Source organism: Botrytis deweyae (assembly GCF_014898535.1).
Source record: "Botrytis deweyae strain B1 chromosome Unknown BDEW_005, whole genome shotgun sequence".
NCBI classification, from domain to species: Eukaryota; Fungi; Ascomycota; class Leotiomycetes; order Helotiales; family Sclerotiniaceae; genus Botrytis; species Botrytis deweyae.
In genome coordinates this window covers 84,504-105,502 of record NW_024066212.1, presented here as the reverse complement: position 1 = coordinate 105,502, position 20,999 = coordinate 84,504, and the positions used below count along the sequence as shown (strand labels likewise).

The 20,999-nt window shown below is 26.6% G+C and overlaps 2 protein-coding genes across 2 annotated transcripts; one reads left to right on the top strand and one right to left on the bottom strand.

The window, feature by feature from the left end:
• Nucleotides 1–15,546: 15,546 nt before the first annotated feature.
• On the top strand, nt 15,547–17,653 carry EAE98_002684 (uncharacterized protein; the record flags this gene model as incomplete). Its single annotated transcript, XM_038950304.1, has 4 exons — nt 15,547–15,672; nt 15,821–16,095; nt 16,292–16,344; nt 16,620–17,653. The coding sequence occupies 4 exons, from the start codon at nt 15,547–15,549 to the stop codon at nt 17,651–17,653; spliced, it is 1,488 nt and encodes a 495-aa protein (XP_038812833.1).
• Nucleotides 17,654–18,162: 509 nt separating this feature from the next.
• Nucleotides 18,163–20,700, bottom strand: EAE98_002683 (uncharacterized protein; the record flags this gene model as incomplete). Its single annotated transcript, XM_038950303.1, has 6 exons — nt 18,163–19,604; nt 19,654–19,714; nt 19,764–19,963; nt 20,016–20,091; nt 20,223–20,521; nt 20,583–20,700. The coding sequence occupies 6 exons, from the start codon at nt 20,698–20,700 to the stop codon at nt 18,163–18,165; spliced, it is 2,196 nt and encodes a 731-aa protein (XP_038812832.1).
• Between the last annotated feature and the right edge of the window lie 299 nt (nt 20,701–20,999).

The following is a 20,999-nucleotide window of genomic DNA, read 5'->3' as shown; positions in this document are numbered from 1 at the left end:
GTTTATAAAGTTAGTTTTCATAATAATCTTTTTTGAATATTAATAATAGATTTTTTTTAATTTTAATTATTTTATTAATCAATTTATAAATTCAATAAATATTTTTTTTTTGCTTTTTTATTATTATAATAAAGTATTTATATATTCTAAAGCCTATCAATCTTTTATTTAAATTTAAGAATAATATAAACTCAAAAATAAGTTTTTAATAGTTATTAATCACAGAACAATTTGAACTTTACAAAAACTTGTTTATTTCGAAATTGTAATAATAATTTTATATAAAAAAATAAATTAAAAAAAAAGTATAAAAATATGTATTCTTGTTATATATACAAATTCCCTATTTAATAGATTAATAATTAATTAATTAGCTTATAGTTATTTATAAGAACTTGATTGAGGCTGATTATATTTATATTAAATATGAATATTGAATTATATTTAATAATATATAATATAAAAACTTTTTAATATAATATTATAAATTTAGATTATTAATTATATAAATAGGAATTATTAATCTAATAACTCTCTTTTACAATTTGGAAAGAAAAATCTTCGATTTTCTTTAATACATTATTGGTTTTTATATTTAATAATATTATATTATAAAAGATTTAATTAATAAGTTATTGAGATTAATAAATTTGAAGTTATATTTTGAAAATATAATTATAATAGAATAATTAAATTTTTTTTTTTAAAAAATCATTTAATAGGATTTTTTGTTGATTTTTTCAAAATCGCTTTTTATTTATTAAATAATCTAAACCTATTTATTCAAATCTTATATTTTCTTATATTTCTATTAGTTATATAGAAATCTTTAAGTCTAATAATATTCTATCTTCAGAAAATAACTTTAATTATAATATTACTACTTCTATATTAGAAATGAATTATAGTTTTACTTTTTGTATAGATAATATAAATATTATAATCAAAATCTAAGAAATTAAAAAAACAAAGAATTTTCTAATATAAAAAAGAATATTAAAAAGAATATCAATCTAAATGTATAAACAAAAACTATCAAATCCGCTTATATTATCGAAAACTAGTATTTAAATCAAAACATTTAGATAGAAGTTTTCTTCTAAATATAATCTAGAATATAAGATTCCTTGATTTAATAAAACTAATAGGAAATAACTCTATAAATCTATTATATATATTTTCGAGAAATAAATATTTATATTATATTCAAAATATTTATAGATTTCGGAATAAATGATTATATTTTTATTGATAAAATACTTCTTTTATTATTATTTCTTATATTTAAATCTTATTTTATATTATTCGAATTATTAATTAAAGTCAAAAGCTATAATAATATAAAAAGTAAAGCTATTATTTATTTAATCTTTTTTAATTTTATAATTAATAATTGATAATAATTTTATTTACTATTTTTTATTATCGATTTGGATTTATATAGTATAATCTTAGATTGTAAATGGTTAATAAAGATCCGAATCAAAGTTGATTATTTTAAATAATATCTCGAATAGCTTTTCGAGTATCCTTTTATTATTTCTTTATCAAAAAAATATTTCTAATTAGGAATAGCTTATAATAATCTAGAATCAATTGCTTGAAACAAAAAGATATTAATAATCGAAATATTTGATTAAAAAAGATATATCATTATATTAATAACAAATAGTAGGAGATAATATTGATTATATTTATAATATTTATTATACCTTTTTAAAAGCTTAATATAATAATCCTCAATACAATCAAACCCCTGATTTTAATTAATCTAAAAAAGAAATCTATTTTCAATCAAACTTACATTTAATTCATTTATAAATCTTTTTTATTATATATCTTCAATATATATAATATATATATTCAAATCAATTCAATTCTAGTTTATTTATAAAAAAAGTAAGAATTATAAGATCTTTATAATTATTTATAAAGAGATCAATTATATTATCTCAAATTGTAAATCTAATTAGAATAATTATTATCAAGTTATAATTATAATTGTTTTTTTAAACAATTTTAAACCAGAAATTATTACTATTTTCAATTATATTATTGCAAATATTAAAATAAAATCTCCAATTCTCGAGGTTTACTAATAATATTATTAAATATTTTTTAAATATAAATCTAATATTCTATCTTTCTTCTATTTGTATAATTATAAAATCATTTTTAAAAGAAAAAATAAGAAAGCTTTTAAATATAGTTTATTATATAAAATATTATTTAAATAATTCAAAATCGTTAAAAAATATATTATCAAAAATCTTATTAAGGGATTTATAAAATCTAATTAAGTATTATTTATAATACTGATTCTTTTTGTAAAAAAGTTAAATAAAAGCTTAAAATTCTGTATAAATTTTAAATTATTAAATTCTTTAATATATAAAAATAAATATCCTTTGTTTTTTATTAATGAAATATTCATATAATTTGTTAATATAAAGATATATATCAAATTAGATATATAATAAGTATTTTATTATATATATATAAATCCTGTTTTCGAAAAATATATTATTTTTTATATTTAATATAATTTCTATAAATATAAAGTTCTATTTTTTGAATTAATAAATAATCTTATAATTTATTAATAATATATAAATAATATTCTATTTAATTATTTAAATAATTTTTGTATTATTTATTCTAATAATATATTAATATATTCTAAAAACAAAAACAAATATAAAGAATATATTAAATATATTTTCAAATAATTTGAATTTATTAGATTATAAATAAATCTTAAGAAATACAAATTTAATATTAAATATACTAAATATTTAGATTTTATTATTTTTATTAATAAAGTATAAATCAATTTAAAAAAAATCGAAATAATTATTATTTAGATTTATTTTATTATTGTAAAAGATATTTAATTGTTTTTAGATTTTTATAATTTTTATTATTGATTTATTAAAGATTATAAAATAATAATAAAACCTTTTTACAAATTTATAAAAGCAAATATCAAATTCTATTTCAATAAAATCTATCTGTTAGAGTAGATAATAGCAATAAATCAACTAGGTGTAATGTAGCACAAAGACTTTTCATTAATCCTTCTAAACTATGAAAATTCTATAATTTATAATTATACGTGGGTTGGCATCGGCCCGAAGTAGCCCTGCAAAGGCTATTTATATGCTCTCGCTAGCCCTTATACGGATTGATCGTAATAGAGCCCCCCATATTACATATCGCATTCCGAGATATATATATTTATTTCCCGAACTCAGTTTGTATAATACAAGAAAATAGAATATCGAGTGATTACATTCGTATTGTATATTAAAAGGAAGTAAGAATGTCATAAAGTTATAAATAATTAATAAACAATATTTCAATATATTTATTGTTTTTACTAATAAATTATTAGGGGTTTTATAAGTTCCTTTTAATTTCCTAAATTCGTTTTTTCTTTTAGCAGATTATTCTTTATTATTTTTTCACTAATCCTTATTTTATTATGACTGCCCCTTAATCTATCAACCCTTAAACAATTGTGGCTTGGTTTGCAATAAGTCCTGCTGATTTGATTATTCCTATATATCTTTATTATTCCAAGTGTATTATATTCTTTGCTTCTAAAGATTTTTATCATTACAACAAAAATCCTTATACTAAGTATAGCTATTATTATATTTAGAAAAAGATCTGTCAGTTAGTATTTTCTCGATACATTCCCAATATCAACTTGCTATATCAAATCTAAGCTTTTTAATAAACTATTTCTACTAATAATCAAAAGGAAGAGAATACCGAAATTATAATAATATATCGAAATGAGTATTATATTAAAAGTATAAAAGTCTTTTTGCAAAAAGAAAATAAATAAAATAATATTAAAAAGTTAGAATTATTTAAAGCATTATTTTTGCTTGCTATAAAGAAATTGGATTAAATAGATAATCTCATAAAGTACTTTATAGATTTTTATCAAGCTATTGTTAATCACCCTTTATCTCCCTATAGTAATACTCAGCTGACTTCTTTGGATTTTAGAATAATTTGCCTACACTGAATACTGCTATTCCAGGCTCCGTTATGAGACTGGTAACCACAATAGATTCGGATAATAAGAGTGACTTCATGGTTCCGGTTATTCACCCCCATACTATCAATACTTCCACCCCGCCCCCTACTCTTCTAGAAGATAAAACTTTGAGTACTGTAAATATACTAATTGATTTGAAGGGCTATATCCCTCCTTATACCAATACTCAATTATCATCTCGCCCCTATTCCCATATTCATTCCTTTATACCCAAGAAGAATTACTTTAGGTATTCTAATAAGTCTTTTTTTAATCTTAATAATAATAAAGAGAACAACCCTTTTTTTCACCAGATTACCAATACCCCTCAATATTCTAATATTCCCCATATTTCTAAAGATAATATCAGTATTACCACCCCTCAAGCAAAGAAGTATGCTACTAGAGATTTGATAGTTTCTACCCGTCGATCCACCACCGAAAGCTCGGCCACCCAAACCATCCTTCCTCCTCGTAAAGCTTCCCATACAGTTTCAAAATAAAAAGTAATATCGGTTACTACTAATTCCCTTTTTGATTTTTGACATCAGAACACTAATATTTTGTCAAAAACTAAAACTCTTTGCATAAGTCATTCCGTCTATACTAAAAAATCTGATACTATTACAAGTTCTCCTGAAAGTATTCGATCCCGCAAACACTCGCAGATTGCCGACAACCCATCAACAAAGATTTGAAAATCCAACAAGGCCCTTGTGAAAATAAAGGAAAAGGAAAATATAGATAAGAATGAAATAGATATACCTTCAACGAATAAGGATGAGTAAAGTGATAGCGATATAGATAATATTATCTTTAGGGTTTTTCTTTTTATATTGGATCTTCTTGATATATAGAATAAAAGAATTAATTCTTACTATAAAACTCTCTCAACACACTAATATAGCAATGCCTTTACAACAGCATCCTTATATTAATCAAAGATATACTCTTACTAGAAACAAGGCTTTATAAAAGAAATAGTAATAATCTTATTAGTCGAATATTAACAAAGATTTAGATAATATCAACCCTGATACTCATAAATTGAAGCCTAAAGCATTTCAGAGATATCAAAATGAGTTGGTATGCTTGATAATAGTATATAGTATATCGGCGAATGAAGAGTTATATCCTTATTCTTATCAGAATAAAAAGGAGTAGAGAGAGAAATATCGCAAATAGCTTTGTATTATTAATGGTTTGCTTATGGGTATACAGTAAAACCCTATTGTCTTATAGCTTTTTTCCTTTTTTCTTTTAAATTATATATTAGTAATTCTCTTTTTTTATTGTATTCTTTCAGTATTTCTTTTGTATTATTGAGATCACAGGGGGCTTCTCACATATCTTCCACTGATTGGTAGCCTTTTTATTAGATTAGGTATTGAATATCTCTATCTCTCTTTCTATATACTATAATCTTCTCCACTTCATATTCCAAGTAATCATCTATTTCCTCTAGTGGTAATAGGTTAGCGATATTCTGTCATTTATATTATAATTCTAGTAGGGAAATATGAAAGATATTGTAAATCTTATAGATAGATAATAGCTTGAGTTTATATACTTAACCATTAATTTTTATACCTATTACTTAAAAAGAGTCTATAAACCTATTCAAAAACTTCTTTTTAAATCGAAATTACTTGATATTTTGAATACTTAGTATTATTTTATCTTTAATATTATATTGCTAAGTTATTATGCCATCTGTATCCTTTGATTTTTAATCTATAACTATTTACCACAGTTTTCTCAATTTTTTTCTTTTTTTATTAAAAAAAGCGATTTGTTTATATACTGCTAATATCTTTTTTATAATATTAGTATTCTCGTTGATATAATGGAATATTAATAGAAATCTGTATATCGTTTGAAATAGGCTTATATTTATTATACTATACTATATAGCATTATAAATAAACTTTATAAATAATAGTAATAAAGACCAATCATCTTATTAATAATTAAAATAACAATTAATATAATAAATCAGATTTTGGTTTTATTACTCCATTTACCCATCAATCTAAAAATAAAATACAATAGATAACTTACATTATATTTACAAATAAAAAAGAAAATTACTCCAGAACTTACTTGTAAACTGTAATTCTCTATCTAACACAATACCTTCCGGTACCCTAAAGTTCTTAAATATACTTTATATTAATGTTTAAGTAAATTCTAATAAAGTAATTGTTTTATTAATAAATATATATCAAACAAGCTTTGTAAATTTATTGATAATTATTAAAATTGTATTATATATATATTTACCCAATTTCGATGGAAGTAGATTTATAATGAAATTTATAATTATTTTTTTCCAAAATCTATAGAAAATAGAGAAAATCTATAACTTGTTATAGGGCTTATATCTTTTAATAGTAGTATACTAATATATTGTATATATTTTAATATACGTTTTTATATCCTTCCTTATTGAAGGTTAGAAATATTTAAATCTCAAGATTTCTAAAGTTTTAAAAACATTCTAATATCTACCTATAGGGTTATCGTGATGGGCTTCCAAGATCTCTATTCTCAAAGCAGAATCTGGCAATACATAGGCATTCCCATTATATTTAAAAAGCCCATCGGTATCTACCTACCAAAATAAAACAACTCCAATAAAATGCAGTCTTTGATTTAGATACTTTTTATTCTTTATAAAATCATTATCTACTTGAAAATATAATAAAGCATTTCTCATTGTCTCTAATACTAATTCGAATACTATTTTATTTCCTATTAAAATATAAGCTATCCAATGTAGTATCGACTATTTACAATCAATTTCAATTAGTGAATACTTGAGTTTATAGAATAATAGACTATATCCTTCCCTTTATAAGAGGCCTATAATGTTATACAGAAGCTCCATTTTCTTAATAAAGGAACTTTGAAACAGATTTATAATTATTGATCTATTCTTTAGTTTATTCTGAAGAGTTAGAAGTATATTATTTATACTATTTGTATTGATAGTATAATTAGGGCAATATGATGGTCTATTTATAGGATTTAATTTTCCGGTTTTATATACTATCTCAAAATCATATATAATCAAAACCTCTGCCCATCTTGCTTATTAACTATTCAGGCTTTTTTTTATTATAAAGTACTGGAGGCTATTGTAGTTCGACTTAATCATAATAGTATATTGATTTCTTATTGTATAATGGCGTTATTGTATAAAAGTAGTATATATTACTAGTAATTCTTGATTATAAATGAAATATTGTTGTTTTACTGAATTCAGCTTTTTTGAATAAAATGTGATGAAGTGTTATTGTTGGATTGATGCCTCTTTAATTTCTTCCGAAAAAAGTTATAATAATATATAACTCAAAGTAAAGATTGATATATTGATTTCAATTATTATATAAAGTAAGAGATTGAAATGCTAGAGAATAGATATTGATATAAAAGCTTTTTTTAATATTTCAAATATCTTTTATATTTTATTAATTTATTTGAATTTGATTATTATTTTTTCTTTTTTTATTTCCTTTAATAATACGGTTATACTGTAAGCCACTGCTAAGTAGACTCTAATAAACTGTTGGTAAAAGTTCGTGAAATCAAGAAATATCTGTATATCTCTAAGGCTATTGGATATTGGCTATTCCATTATGATCTAAATGCGGCCTGGTTTTATAGTAACGTCTGTAAGCGAAATGATATATCCCAGGAATTTTATTTTATTGATATAAAAGACGCATTTCTTTAGCTTTATATAGAGCTTGTATTCGATGAGTTGTATAAGGACCTTTTGAATATTCGTTGTATGCATAGCTCTATTTCTTGAGTAGATCAGAATATTATTAAGATATATCATACAGATACTATTTATCAAACTAGACAAGGCTTGATTGATATATATCTGAAATATTGTAGGGGTATTGGTAAGACTGAAAGGTATTACCCTATACTCATACTGGCCATACCGTATGCGAAATGCAGTTTTCTATTTATTCTCTGCTTTTATGTGGATTCGATGATAAATATCCCGTAAGTCTAGTTTAGTGAATATAATATCTTATCGGAGTCGATTTAGGGATTTACTGATAAAAGGTAGGAGGATTCGATTCTTTTTGGTAATCCAATTAAGCTCTTAATAGTTGATATATAGTTGATAGCCTCCCCCTTTCTTTAAAACGAATATAATAAATACTCTTATCAAACTGATAAATCTTCTTATCCACCCTTTTCTTTAATACTTATCTAAATACTTTTGTAGTATTATTAACTCTTTTTCTGATAAAAAATAAATCAGGCTTTAAGGGGAGATCGAATTGAATTTAAGATTAATGTGATACTTTATCGAATAATATTCAAGTAGAAAGCTATTTTCGTTTTTCAAAAAAGCTTTTTTATATTCTTGAAATTCTTTTAATATCTCATATAAAATCAATATGAGTATTAAACAATCTTTTTTTATTTTTGATTGTAAGGCTATTTTGTCTAAAAAGATTATAAAGATTGCTTTGCCTTCCTTCATTTTCCGATAAAATTCTTTTGTAGAAATAATCTCGAAATTACTTAAGATAGGGCGATATCAGAATAATATTGATTTTCAATTAATATCAGGATTAACTATTTGTAACCACAAAAAACCTAAGATAATGTCTATCCATAATAGATCCAGCATTACTGATATAAAGCTATGAGTATAGATTCTCTTTTCCCCTTTTTTATTTTTTATTTTGATAGAAAATTCATAATCCCTGTATAATATAATTATGGTACCATTTGCTGATACAAGAAAAGTGTTTTTCTTGATAAGGGTTTAATTCCATTCAATACACTTACTTTACTGTATAATATTAGCTTATACTCTCGAATTGACGAAACATCGGAGCACTATCAGCTTGCTATTATTATTAAAGATTATTATAATTATAAAGATTGTCCATTCTTCTTTATATAAATCTAGTATTAATAGAATATTTATTATAATTACTGGATCTAGGTATTTCTTGTATAAATAATTTCAAAAAAGTTATTTTGATATTCGTTTTCTTTATACCTTCCTTTATAACATTTACATACAAAATCGTTTTAATAATTTGAAGTAATATACTCTTTTTATTAATATTTATAATATATAATAATCTGTATATACTCTATATACAATATATTAACAGAGTATTTTAATATTTTGAAAAATTCCTTTTAAAAGGATTGATTTGATTTTTGAATCTTTGTTTTAATAATTAGAATTAAATTGTTTTCCAGATAGAAATGTTTAAATAGATTTTGATATCGAAAAAGTAATTGATTATACTTATAGGATTAATATAAATTCTTTGTATTTCTTTTTTAAAATAATTTCTTTATACTTTCCAATCTACAGGTTTGTTTTATAAACTCATTACACGATTTAAATTATTATAAAGATTTTAATATTTTCCTGGCTATATTAAATAATAGATTTGCTAAAAGCTTTTTGATTTGAACACTCTCTACCTTCTATTCGATATTTTCTTTAAGATCTTTTAAATAGATTATAAATGCATTTATAGTTTTTCCTTCTTTTTGCTTTGTATATATGATCTTTTAAATTACTTATTGTTATCTAATCTCTTTGTTTATAATAGTATTATATATATACTTTCTAAAGTTTTTCTAGTTTATTTTTTCATAACTTGATTTACTTATATATCAACACCAAATCATTAGAGACTGTTATTCAAAGTATTGGATAATATATTCTATTTTCTTAATATCAATAAGAAAATGATACTCACTATTGCTTTGAAATATAATTTTTACTTAAAAGAAGAAATTCTTAGCTTTTTTAATATTCTTTTCTTTATATTATTTCAATCTCTACAATTTTGATAGTTTTCCCTGATTAAGGTTGGTATCCTGGTGGATTACATTCGGTATAACTGTGGATCGGTTATGCTCAATTGGGGTGGTTGTATATAAGATATGGTTTATAGTTATTCTGTAAGTCTTTTTTATAATTACTATTTCTTCTTTTATTTCTTTAAATTATTGAACCAACAATATATTTTTATTATTATTAAAGAAATGTAATTAAATTAAGTAGGTATTATTATTGATATTTTATAAAAATTAATCAATAGTTTTATTGGATTAGTTTTGAGTTACATTACAGATATCCTATTCTCTTTTTGGGATAGATATTCTTTTTGTTGAAACCATAATAATATCGATAGTTGTTCAACTAAGAAATAATTGATAGATTGTTTTATATAAAAGAATGAAAAGAATTATTAGAATAAATAATAGTAATAAATTAATTAGATATAATATAATATAAAGACTTTTCATTAATCCTTCTAAACTATAAAAATTCTATAATTTATAATTGTGTGCGGGTTGACATTGGCCTGAAGTAGCCCTACAGGGGCTACTCACGTGCCCTCACCAGTCCTTACACGGATTGACCGTGATACTATCAAAATGTATTCAATATATTCAAAAATAGATTTATTTTTATTCCTTTTTTATAGTATTATAATTATATACTATTTTGTATATTAGAAACTGATATATTTAATAATATAATTATTAGTATATTTTTTCAAAAGTATGATAACAAATGGTTATCAATTATTTATTTTTCAAAAACAATAATTATTATTAAGCTAAATTATAAAATTTATAATAAAGAAATACTTGTAATTATCAAATCCTTAGGCTATTGAAAAGCTAAATTTGCTGAATCCCTATATTAGATTAAAGTATATATCAATTATAAAGTTTTCGAGTATTTTATATTTATCAAATAGCTAAATGCTTAATAAGTATATTGAGTAGAATTATTTATTGATTATAATTTTATTATTATATATTATATTGAAAAGAATAATCTATTTATAGATACACTTATTTATTATATTAATAAATTAGATTAATAAAACAATATTAAAATGAGAAATCGATTATAATAGTTTATAAAAGATAATCAGATTGATATTAAGATTATATATAAATCCTTTTAATAAAAACCTGATATTATCACAAATCTCAATATAAGTATAATATCCCTGTTTTTTAATATAATTAATTATATTATTGAAGTAAACAGATCTTATTCGAATTTAGAAGCTTTATATAATTATATAATCAAATTATATAAATATTTTATTTTTATAAAAGAATTATTATTTTATAATAATTGTTTATATATTCTGAATATTAATAACTTATAAATTCATTTGATTTATAAAGCTTACAATTCAACCTTTATTACACATTCTAATATAAAGAAAATCTATTCTCTTTTAATTAAGCAATATTATTAAAAGAATATAATTTTTATAATTAATTAATATATATAGAATTGTTATAAATATAAGTACAACTCTATTCTCAGAAATTGTATTTCTAATTTATTTTATTTGTTTTCTATTTTTATAAGAGTATAACAATATATTATTATAGATTATTATAATTTCAATAAAGATAAATATAGTTATAATAATATATTTATTATTATTAATCAATTAACTAAACAAACTATTTCAATATCCTATTATAAATTAATCAATTCAAGAAATCAAACCTACTTATACCTATATTATATATATAGATATTATAATGTTTTAAAATCTATAATCTCTAATTATAATTCTCAATTCATATCAACCTTCTAATAAAAATTTAATAATATTTTAAAAATACAAATCAAACTATTTATCACTTATTATCTACAAATTAATAATCAAATTAAAATTTATAATCAATATTTCTAATAATATTTATAATCTTTTATAAACTATTATTAAAATAATTAATCTAAATTCCTATTAATAATAAATTATATTTAGCTTATATTTTCTTACAAATCATTAAATAACTAATTCCTATATAAAACTCTATATAACCATCTATCTTACAATCTCTAGAATTGGAAATTCGATTTTATTATATTTATTAATAATTTGAATATAATTAATATTAAAGAATATACTAAATATAATAAATTAATATTTGATTAAATACAAAAGAATATCTTATATATATAAAAAAAGATATCTCAATTAGCTAATTTGTATTATTACTTAATTAATTTCAATATAGGAGATTATATATAATTCAATATAAGGGACTTTTTGATATAATAATCTTTGAAAAAACTAGATTACTCAATTCAAAGTAAATTCAAAATCATTAATTGAATTAAAAATTCCTTTTGATTAAACCTATCATTTATTATAAAAATCCATCCCGTATTTCTATTTAATAAACTCTATAAAACAACAAATAATCTATTTCCTAAACAAACCATCAAACTATTATTTCCAATAAATATTATTAGTAATATCAAATAGAAAATAGAATATATTCTAGCTATTAAGAAAATATACTAATAATTTAAATATAGAACATTATAATTAAATATTAATAATAATCTTATCTGATATTCTATTTTCAATTTTAAAACTATTTTATATTTCCTTTATAATTTCTATTTGCAAAATCCTTTTTTATTAGAATTCTTTATATACCTATTCAAATAAATTTGTTTTTATAAAAATAAAAAGAATAATTATAATTTTATAAATAATAATTAATATATAAATAAAAAAAATTAAAAGAACTTTTTTTATATATTAAAATAATAAAAAATTTATAATTTTATAAATAATAGAAAAACAATTAAATAAAAACTGAATTATTAAAACAATATAATAAATTTTTTTTTTTTTGCCTTAATAGTTTTAAAATAAGTTAGAAAAGAAATCTTTATAAATATTAATAGTTATAATTGGGTAAAATACAAAAATAAAGATTGAATAATTTAAATTAAAATATTAATCGAATTTTCAGCCAATAATAATAATAAATATATATAAAATAATTACAAGTCAAAAACAAAACAATTTTTAATTATAATATATATAATAATAAAATCGAGTTTATATTTAATCATTTATAACTACTTATAAATTACTAAAAACTATATTTCTACATATATTATAACAAATTAATATTATTACTCTAATTTATTTTTTTATACCACAACTTTAATTATATAATACTTTATGTTTTTTCGAATAAAGATAATAGAAAATATATCTTTCGAAATATAATTCCTTAATTTTTTTTATAAATTAAATTATCAAAAAAAGATTAATTTTATTAAAAACTAATAAAGTTGTAATTTACTTTTATTACACTATTATATTCAATAACAGTTACTCAATACTAAAAAAATATTTTGTAAATTTCTCTAAAGAGTAAGTATTTATACTTATATTTATTAATAAGATAAAGCAAATAATAAACTTAACCAGATAATTAATCAGAAACTTAATAATATATACTATCCCCCTTATTAGAAATATAATTATATATATAGTTTATATAAATTTAATTATCTTTTCGAATATATTGTTTTTATTATAATACTATCTTTTTTAATAACCTTTTATTTGAAGATTTTAGTTTATTAATATTAATAAAACCAATATTTTTATAATAAAATATATCGAATTTATAATTAAATTAATCTTGATATAAAGTTTTTATAATCTCCTTTTTAGTAATCTTATATTTATTATTTTCAATATTATCAAAATAATATATTACTATAATCAACTTGTTAACAAACTTTTTTTTATAATTATTAATATAATTAATTAAAGAATTATATTTTTCTTTTGAATTCTATTTAGAAATATAATAAAATAAATATATCTAATAAACAAATCAAAAATCGATTTTATTCTCAAAATTATTATCTACAATAATTATAATTACACTTATTAGATAAACTAATTATATATTAAAAATAAATAAATAAAAAACCTTATTCATATTCTTTATTAAAATTACAATTATTCTTATAATAAGATTCCTTTTTCTCGAATTCCTTCTCTTCAACAAACTATTTGTTTTATATAACAAAAAAAACAATTACTTTTTTTTCTATAAACTAAATAAAAGAATAAATCAATAAAATAAATATAAAAAAAACTATAAATAATTTATTATTATATATACATTCTTTTGTTATTAAATCTGTATTAATAATAATTTACCCTTATTATTACATTTTCTTTTTAGAATTGAAAATATATTAATTGAAAAATGTAAAAGAATTAATTAATTAGAAAAAGATTTAAAAAAGAAAGGGGATTTGATTAATCTATATACTTTAAAGAATTCGATTGATTATTAGACTATAGAATAGTTTTTTTTGCTTTATATATATTTTTTTATTATAAAAAAGAAAAATCTATATATATATTTGTTTATTATATTATTATAATTAAATAATAATAATATTATCTCACAATTATTAATTCGATAATTAAAATAAATAATTATAAAACTTAAGAGTAAGTTTTTTTGAAAAAAGAAGTAATATTATAAATCAATATTCAATTATAATTATAATTGTTTATATATATATATATATATATATATATATAATTGATATATAGATATACTTAATAAGTACTTTGCTTCCGATTCTGTAGTTGTAGATTCTAAGAATAAATTATACCCTACTCTTGTAGTTCTTTTAAGGCAAAGCGTCACAGATATCCTCAAAATGATAGGGATTATTTATATTACTTTAAATTCATTGTATATTATATTTCTATATCTGTTAATTTTTTTGAATTTTTTTTTGAATTTCTATATAGATTCAAACTTAAATATTTCAAAAATATGTATAGTTTTCTTTTAATAATTGTTGTTAAAAAGTTATTAAAGATTTTATAAAAAATTTAATTTTGTATGTAATTCTTATACAAATTTGAAAATCGATATTTTGAAGCTTTAGCTCTCAATACAGAAAAATCCTAAAAATCTAAAAATTTCAGAATAGGCTTAAATCGATTTAAATTATATATATACAAATTTTCATCAAATTATATTAAATATTAATAGAAATATTAATAGATCTAAAAAGTAATTTTTGGTGTAAAAGGGTGGCCCAAAACCCTGTTGGCCTGAAAGTAGGGTATCCGACTTATACTGCAACGAGACACATATGATCTTGACCCGCCCTCAACGTCTGGAAAACTATGTCCATCGTAGTAATGGTGGTAATCGTGGTAACCAACAGACCCATGCGAATTTGACTTTTTCTTGCGAAAGTGGGCATATCAAGGAATAATTCTACATTCATGATGCACGTTCCGATGGTTGAGGAAGATGATTCGCCCAATTCTTCGTTTCTATTCTTCCAATATGTTGCAGTAGCTCGAGTAGGTAGGTAAATTGATAAGATAGAGAGATGCGGTGGTACTCAGTAGGTCCAAAACTCTTTCCTCTACATTTATATATATGCAGGTCGTCCCTTCCTTTGCATGCATGCATTGAGACAATCTTTCCTCGATACGCCGGCCCGAGATAACACAGCAGGTCTCACAACATCTTACATGTGTGAGTTTATGATAAGATTCAATCTTTTTTGAAAAGCTTGCGTTTATTTCGTAGTTTATATCATCTCTATTATTCAATACTCCCGAAAGCTTCACATACATATTGAAGACATGGCGGAAAAGGAAACGAGTGTTGAGATTGCCCCATCTTCAAACACAAATCATCCTGCGACACCACCGTCCGAGGAAATATTCCCAAAACAATCCAAACAGTCTCTTTCGGACAAATTTACAATTGTGCGTCTACCACTTCTATTTAATCTAGGTAGTTTCGATTGCGCGAGACAACTTTGTATGACCATCAAGCGACGGATATACAAATTTGAGATGTTGCGCTATTTTTCCTGTATGCTTTGACATATCCTCTAATCTCGCCCTATTCTAGTTTGCGGCCGGAGCTGCTCTGGTCTCAGATGGCTACTTCAACAACATTATGACGATGGCAAACGTCATCCTTAAGAAACAATACCCGAAGGAGTATACCGCAGCAACCAGTACTCGTGTTTCCAATTCCCTCCTGGTTGGTGAGATCTTCGGTCAAGTGACCATTGGGCTCACTTGCGACTACTTTGGAAGAAAATTTGCTATTATCACTACGACTTTGATGATTGTATTTGGTGGCATATTAGCCACAGCTTCCAAAGGCGTTACAATAGATGGGTATGTTCTTCTTCAATAAAATCGATTTCTCACGATGTCCAAAATCCACTGAATTCTTCAAATGATGGACCGTTGGACGTCCCAAAAATGCCTTTCTTTCGAAAGCTCTCCAATTTTTGAAACAACTCAAGTGCACATCAATTTCTATTCTTTGACCTTGGTGAAAACGGTGCAGCAATATTCTAACTTTCTCTAGCATGTTCTGGATGATGACTGTTGCGAGAGGTATCATAGGATTTGGTGTTGGTGGTAAGTTCTTTAAATCTCATAAAACGTATCGCTGTCCCGACTGCAGTCCAGAAACAAAATGTAGCTGTTCAGTCTGGAATTCGTTCTCAATATTACATCTACGAAGTCAAATTCGATCAACACATCAAGAGATCAAAACTTTGAAAATCATTAATGTGCCTTTCGAGCATTCAAAAATTCCAAATCAGGACTGCAGTCAGGATTGTTGGATCTCATCATCTTATATTTCCGTCCCTTGAGATTTATTTCTTTCCAGCCCATTAACTTCTTTTCAGGTGAATATCCAGCATCGTCTACTTCCGCCTCTGAAGCCGCCAATGAGCATGCCCCCAAAAATCGCGGCCCTATCTTCATTCTTGTCACCAATCTTCCATTGTCCTTTGGTGGTCCACTGGCCGTCTCGATCTTTCTCATTGTGCTCGCAGCATGTGACTACAAGCATTATAACACTGTATGGAGAGTATGTTTCGGAATTGGCTGCATCCTCCCATTATCAGTCTTCTACTTCCGAATCAAGATGCTCAATAGTACACTCTACCGCAAGGGAGCCATTAAGAAAAATGTCCCATACAAACTTGTTCTACGCTACTACTGGAAATCACTTATCGGAACATGCGGCGCATGGTTTCTTTATGATTTTGTAACATTTCCCAATGGTGTTTTTTCAGGCACAATTATTGCTTCGGTAGTTCCCTCGGACCCTAGCACCGTCGTTCTCAAAACTGGAGAATGGAATCTCTTACTCGGCGTTATCGCATTACCCGGTGTCATTATTGGTGCATTACTTTGTGATCGCATCGGCCGGAAAAACACAATGATGATTGGTTTCCTCGGATACCTAATGTTTGGTCTGATAATCGGATTATCATACCATAAAATAACCAAGATCGTCCCCCTCTTTGTGGTTTTCTATGGCTTGATGCAAAGCTCGGGAAACTTAGGACCAGGTGACATGTTAGGACTTATCTCTTCCGAAACCTACGCAACATCCGTTAGAGGAACTTGCTACGGGCTTTCTGCCGCCCTGGGCAAAGTCGGAGCGGCAGTCGGTACCCAAGCTTTCACTCCAATTCAAACGAATTTGGGTAAGCAGTGGACATTCATTATTGCGGCTATTTGTGGCGTGGTGGGCATTGCGGTTACTTATTTCTTTGTGGAAGATATCACGGGTGAGGATTTAAGTATCAGAGATGAAAATTTCAGAAAGTTCCTGGTAGCTAATGGTTGGAATGGCGAAATGGGCGAGGCGGATTGGAAGGCCTCGGCGGAAGAAGGCGTTGTTACGGAAGTAGAGGTGGAAGGAAAGTAAAGGGGGAGGATCATACATACATAGGTATCTATCTGCTTGTATGCAAGAGAGTACAGACACGGGAAGACTGAATAGTCTAGATTTGCAGCTGGGAAGGTTATGTACATAATATTTTTAGCGTCTGGAAGTTGAATAGTGGATAGGAGTGGATAGGTAGATCATGATAATTGTAGAATTGGAATTTTCTACATGCTCTAGATATCATATCATTATTCGGTGGGATGAGAATAATCCACGGAACTCAACCCCTTCGCTAGAGTCTCGGCACCTTGGCAGTAACTATCCCATCTCATCCCATCTCATCCCTCTACAGCCTCAAATCTCTTTCAAGTCAAAATTTTGAAGTCTGCTTGAGTGAAAACTCTGAACAGTTTTACTGTCAAAAGATATGCACCACCCATATAGAAAGATTCTGAAAGAACTTCATTCCTGATATGAACTCAGTATCATTATATATCTAAAAATACAATACAATACAATACAATACACATTCAAGCTCGCCAAAGCAGTCAACCCAAAGTCTCATATCGTTCCTTAGCCTTTTCCTTGGTCCTGCCCACAAACGCCTTATAATCACCCTTTGTCTGTCTCTCCGCTTCCTTCATCGCATCACCGAGCTTACCACCCTCAGCTCCTAAGCCCACCCCCTGAGTATATAGTTCTGTCGCAATAGCCTCTGTTCTTCCTGTGCCCTGGGCGCCCAAGCCTTCTCCCGCAGTCCAACCCATTTTTCCCAGCAGTGCTGCACCTTTTGACTGAACTGGTGCCACAGGCTCGCTTTGTTCCCCTTTGTGCGAAAGAGGGCTGGTCGTGGAAGACGAAGTTTTTGATTTGTTGTGTTGCGCAGCAGGTTGCTTCGGTTGATTGAAAGCCTGACGGCGTTCTTTGGCTCGATCTCTATAAGCGGAGCTTTCGGATTTCTTGAGCTTAGCTAAAGCTTTCGAAACTAGTTCTTCATTCTTCGTGTTATCACGATGAAGCTGACTGATTCTTTCGTGTTTGTTGACTTCTGCTTCTGTCTTGAATTGGCGGGAACATAAGAGACAGCATTTGCGGCCCAGATCTGCATATGATTGAGTAGATGGAGAATCTGCAATGGGTTCTGGCATTGATTTTGCAATCCCAACGGTCGATTCAGAATCATTGTCCTCAAACTCTTTCGCAGGTAGACCATGAATCTCATTATGTCTATTGGTCCAGAATTGGAGATGTGGCGCTACAACTGTCTTAGTACTGGCAGCAGACTCTTTCTCGACTTTTCTTTTCTTGGACCGAGGTTCTCCATCCTTGCCACCAACAAGTCCTTCATTTGCCGCCGCCGTAGCTACCCTGGTTCGCTGGTTGTTCGCATGCTTTACAGGAGCTTCTGGAGTTACAGTGGAAAACTCGCTGGCATAAGCTGTAGCATCCCAGTACATCAAACTAATCGCAGAGTTTGACAGTGGGCTAAATGTGAACCTCGCTGTTTCCTCGTTCAGCAAGTCAAGGACAGGCACAAATACACCTGCGTGGATGTACGAGACAATGACAGGCTTCGAAGATATCGTAAATTTATCTGTAGCATTGTACTTAGCTAACGCGTTTTGTGCATCCTCAACCGAACCAAATTCGGCAAACCCATATCGCCAGCTGTCGTTTGTCTTACGATCTCGAACCAGTAGCACACGACGGAGAGAGCCTTCTTTTGCGCCAAGCGAAGCATCACCAGAAGTAGAGGAAATCTTCGTCTTCTTAGCCGTGTGTGTATCTCCTGATGTGCTTGCTTTGGTCTTGTAAAGTTTGCACACTCCTTTGGCAAGAATCTCCTCCGTCACGCCAGGTTCAAGGCCTCTAAGTAAGAGAAATTGAGAAGCGGTTTCATCGGGTGACGCATCACTGTCTCCAGTTGTGGCGAAGCCTGAGTAACTAGATACATTTCCTTGTGTCACAACAACGCCATGAGCAGTTGATCCTAAGATTGTTAGCGATACAGACCGTGAATGTGGCTGGTCGCAACGTACTAGTTCTGGGCCCATTGCACTTGAAACACATCATCCTGTATGAATAATTCAATGTGTAGCACTAGATCTGATTAGGCTTGAGTATCCAAACGGCATAAAACATAACATACAACATCGCATTTCCAATCATCCTCATGCTTGCTTGCTCGTTCTTGATCAGTTTTCTCACGGCTGTAAGCGATTCTAACTTTACTTGGTTCCGACGCCGGCGAAGTACCATGAAAAGAAACTATTGGGTAATGTTCCTCGAGGAATCGTTTCGCTTCTGGTAGAGTATAAAATTGCGCAAAGGCAAAACCTCTTGATATACCTACGAGCAAAATTGTGAGACGTACGTTCCCTTCGAGGAAAGATTGACCTACCAGTTTTCTTGTCCTTGATCAATCTGATCTCTTCCACACCCTCAACTTTGAAGTTTGTTTGAAGTTCTTTTGATATCTATAACTCAAAACAATGGCCAAGGTGGCCAATCGCTATGCTTAGCCAGAATTCCAAATTTATTCACATTAACACTTAGTCTAGAAGTGGATTCTCAGATTCGATATTAATATAGGAATGGGGCGGCCAACGTCTTCCTGTGTCAAATCGAGAGGCAGTCCCTCAAAGATTATTGTCCGATTTGGTGGTGCGCCATGGTAAGGCGAAGGGCTGCGACTTCTTCCCCGGACTGGAGATCTGTATCCCTCGCGATCGCGGTCCGTATAGCGGCCTCTATTCTCTCTGCGCGGAGATCTTGATCTTTCCCTGTCATAACCGCGCTCATATCTGTTGCCATACTGGTTGCGCTCGTCTCGATATGCCCGTTCTGTATACTCCGAGTCGTATTGTCTGCCAGAAGCAGGTCCTCGTAGAGGACTCCTTGAGTTATCTTAAGACATCGATGATCAGCACATATACTTGGGAGTCTGCATGTCTAAACTATCGATTACCCTTCCGCGATTGATAGGAATCATATCCAGGCGCTCCATGTTGTCGGTATTCGCTCGAATATTCTTGATCGTCATACATGTCGGCATCAGGGCCTGGTTTGTAAGGTCTGGAACTCATGACGCCGTGAAAGTCATAAGATATAAATTATGAGTGTAATCCTGAGTTATTGAACTACGAGTATTGAGATGGGAAGTATATGTGATTGAAATGTTGGTAAGTCGATTGTGAATTCATTAATGATGTTTGTTAAATCAAGGCTGGTTGTTTTTGGAAGGTCAGCTTTGAGCCACAAACAAGCAAGGCTGACCCCACTACACGCCACAATACAGAAGGCTACCTACCCCACCCCACCACATGAACACCCAGCGCAGGCCTTACGAGTTCTCCTCTAATGGATTGCATCACAAGATTTTAAT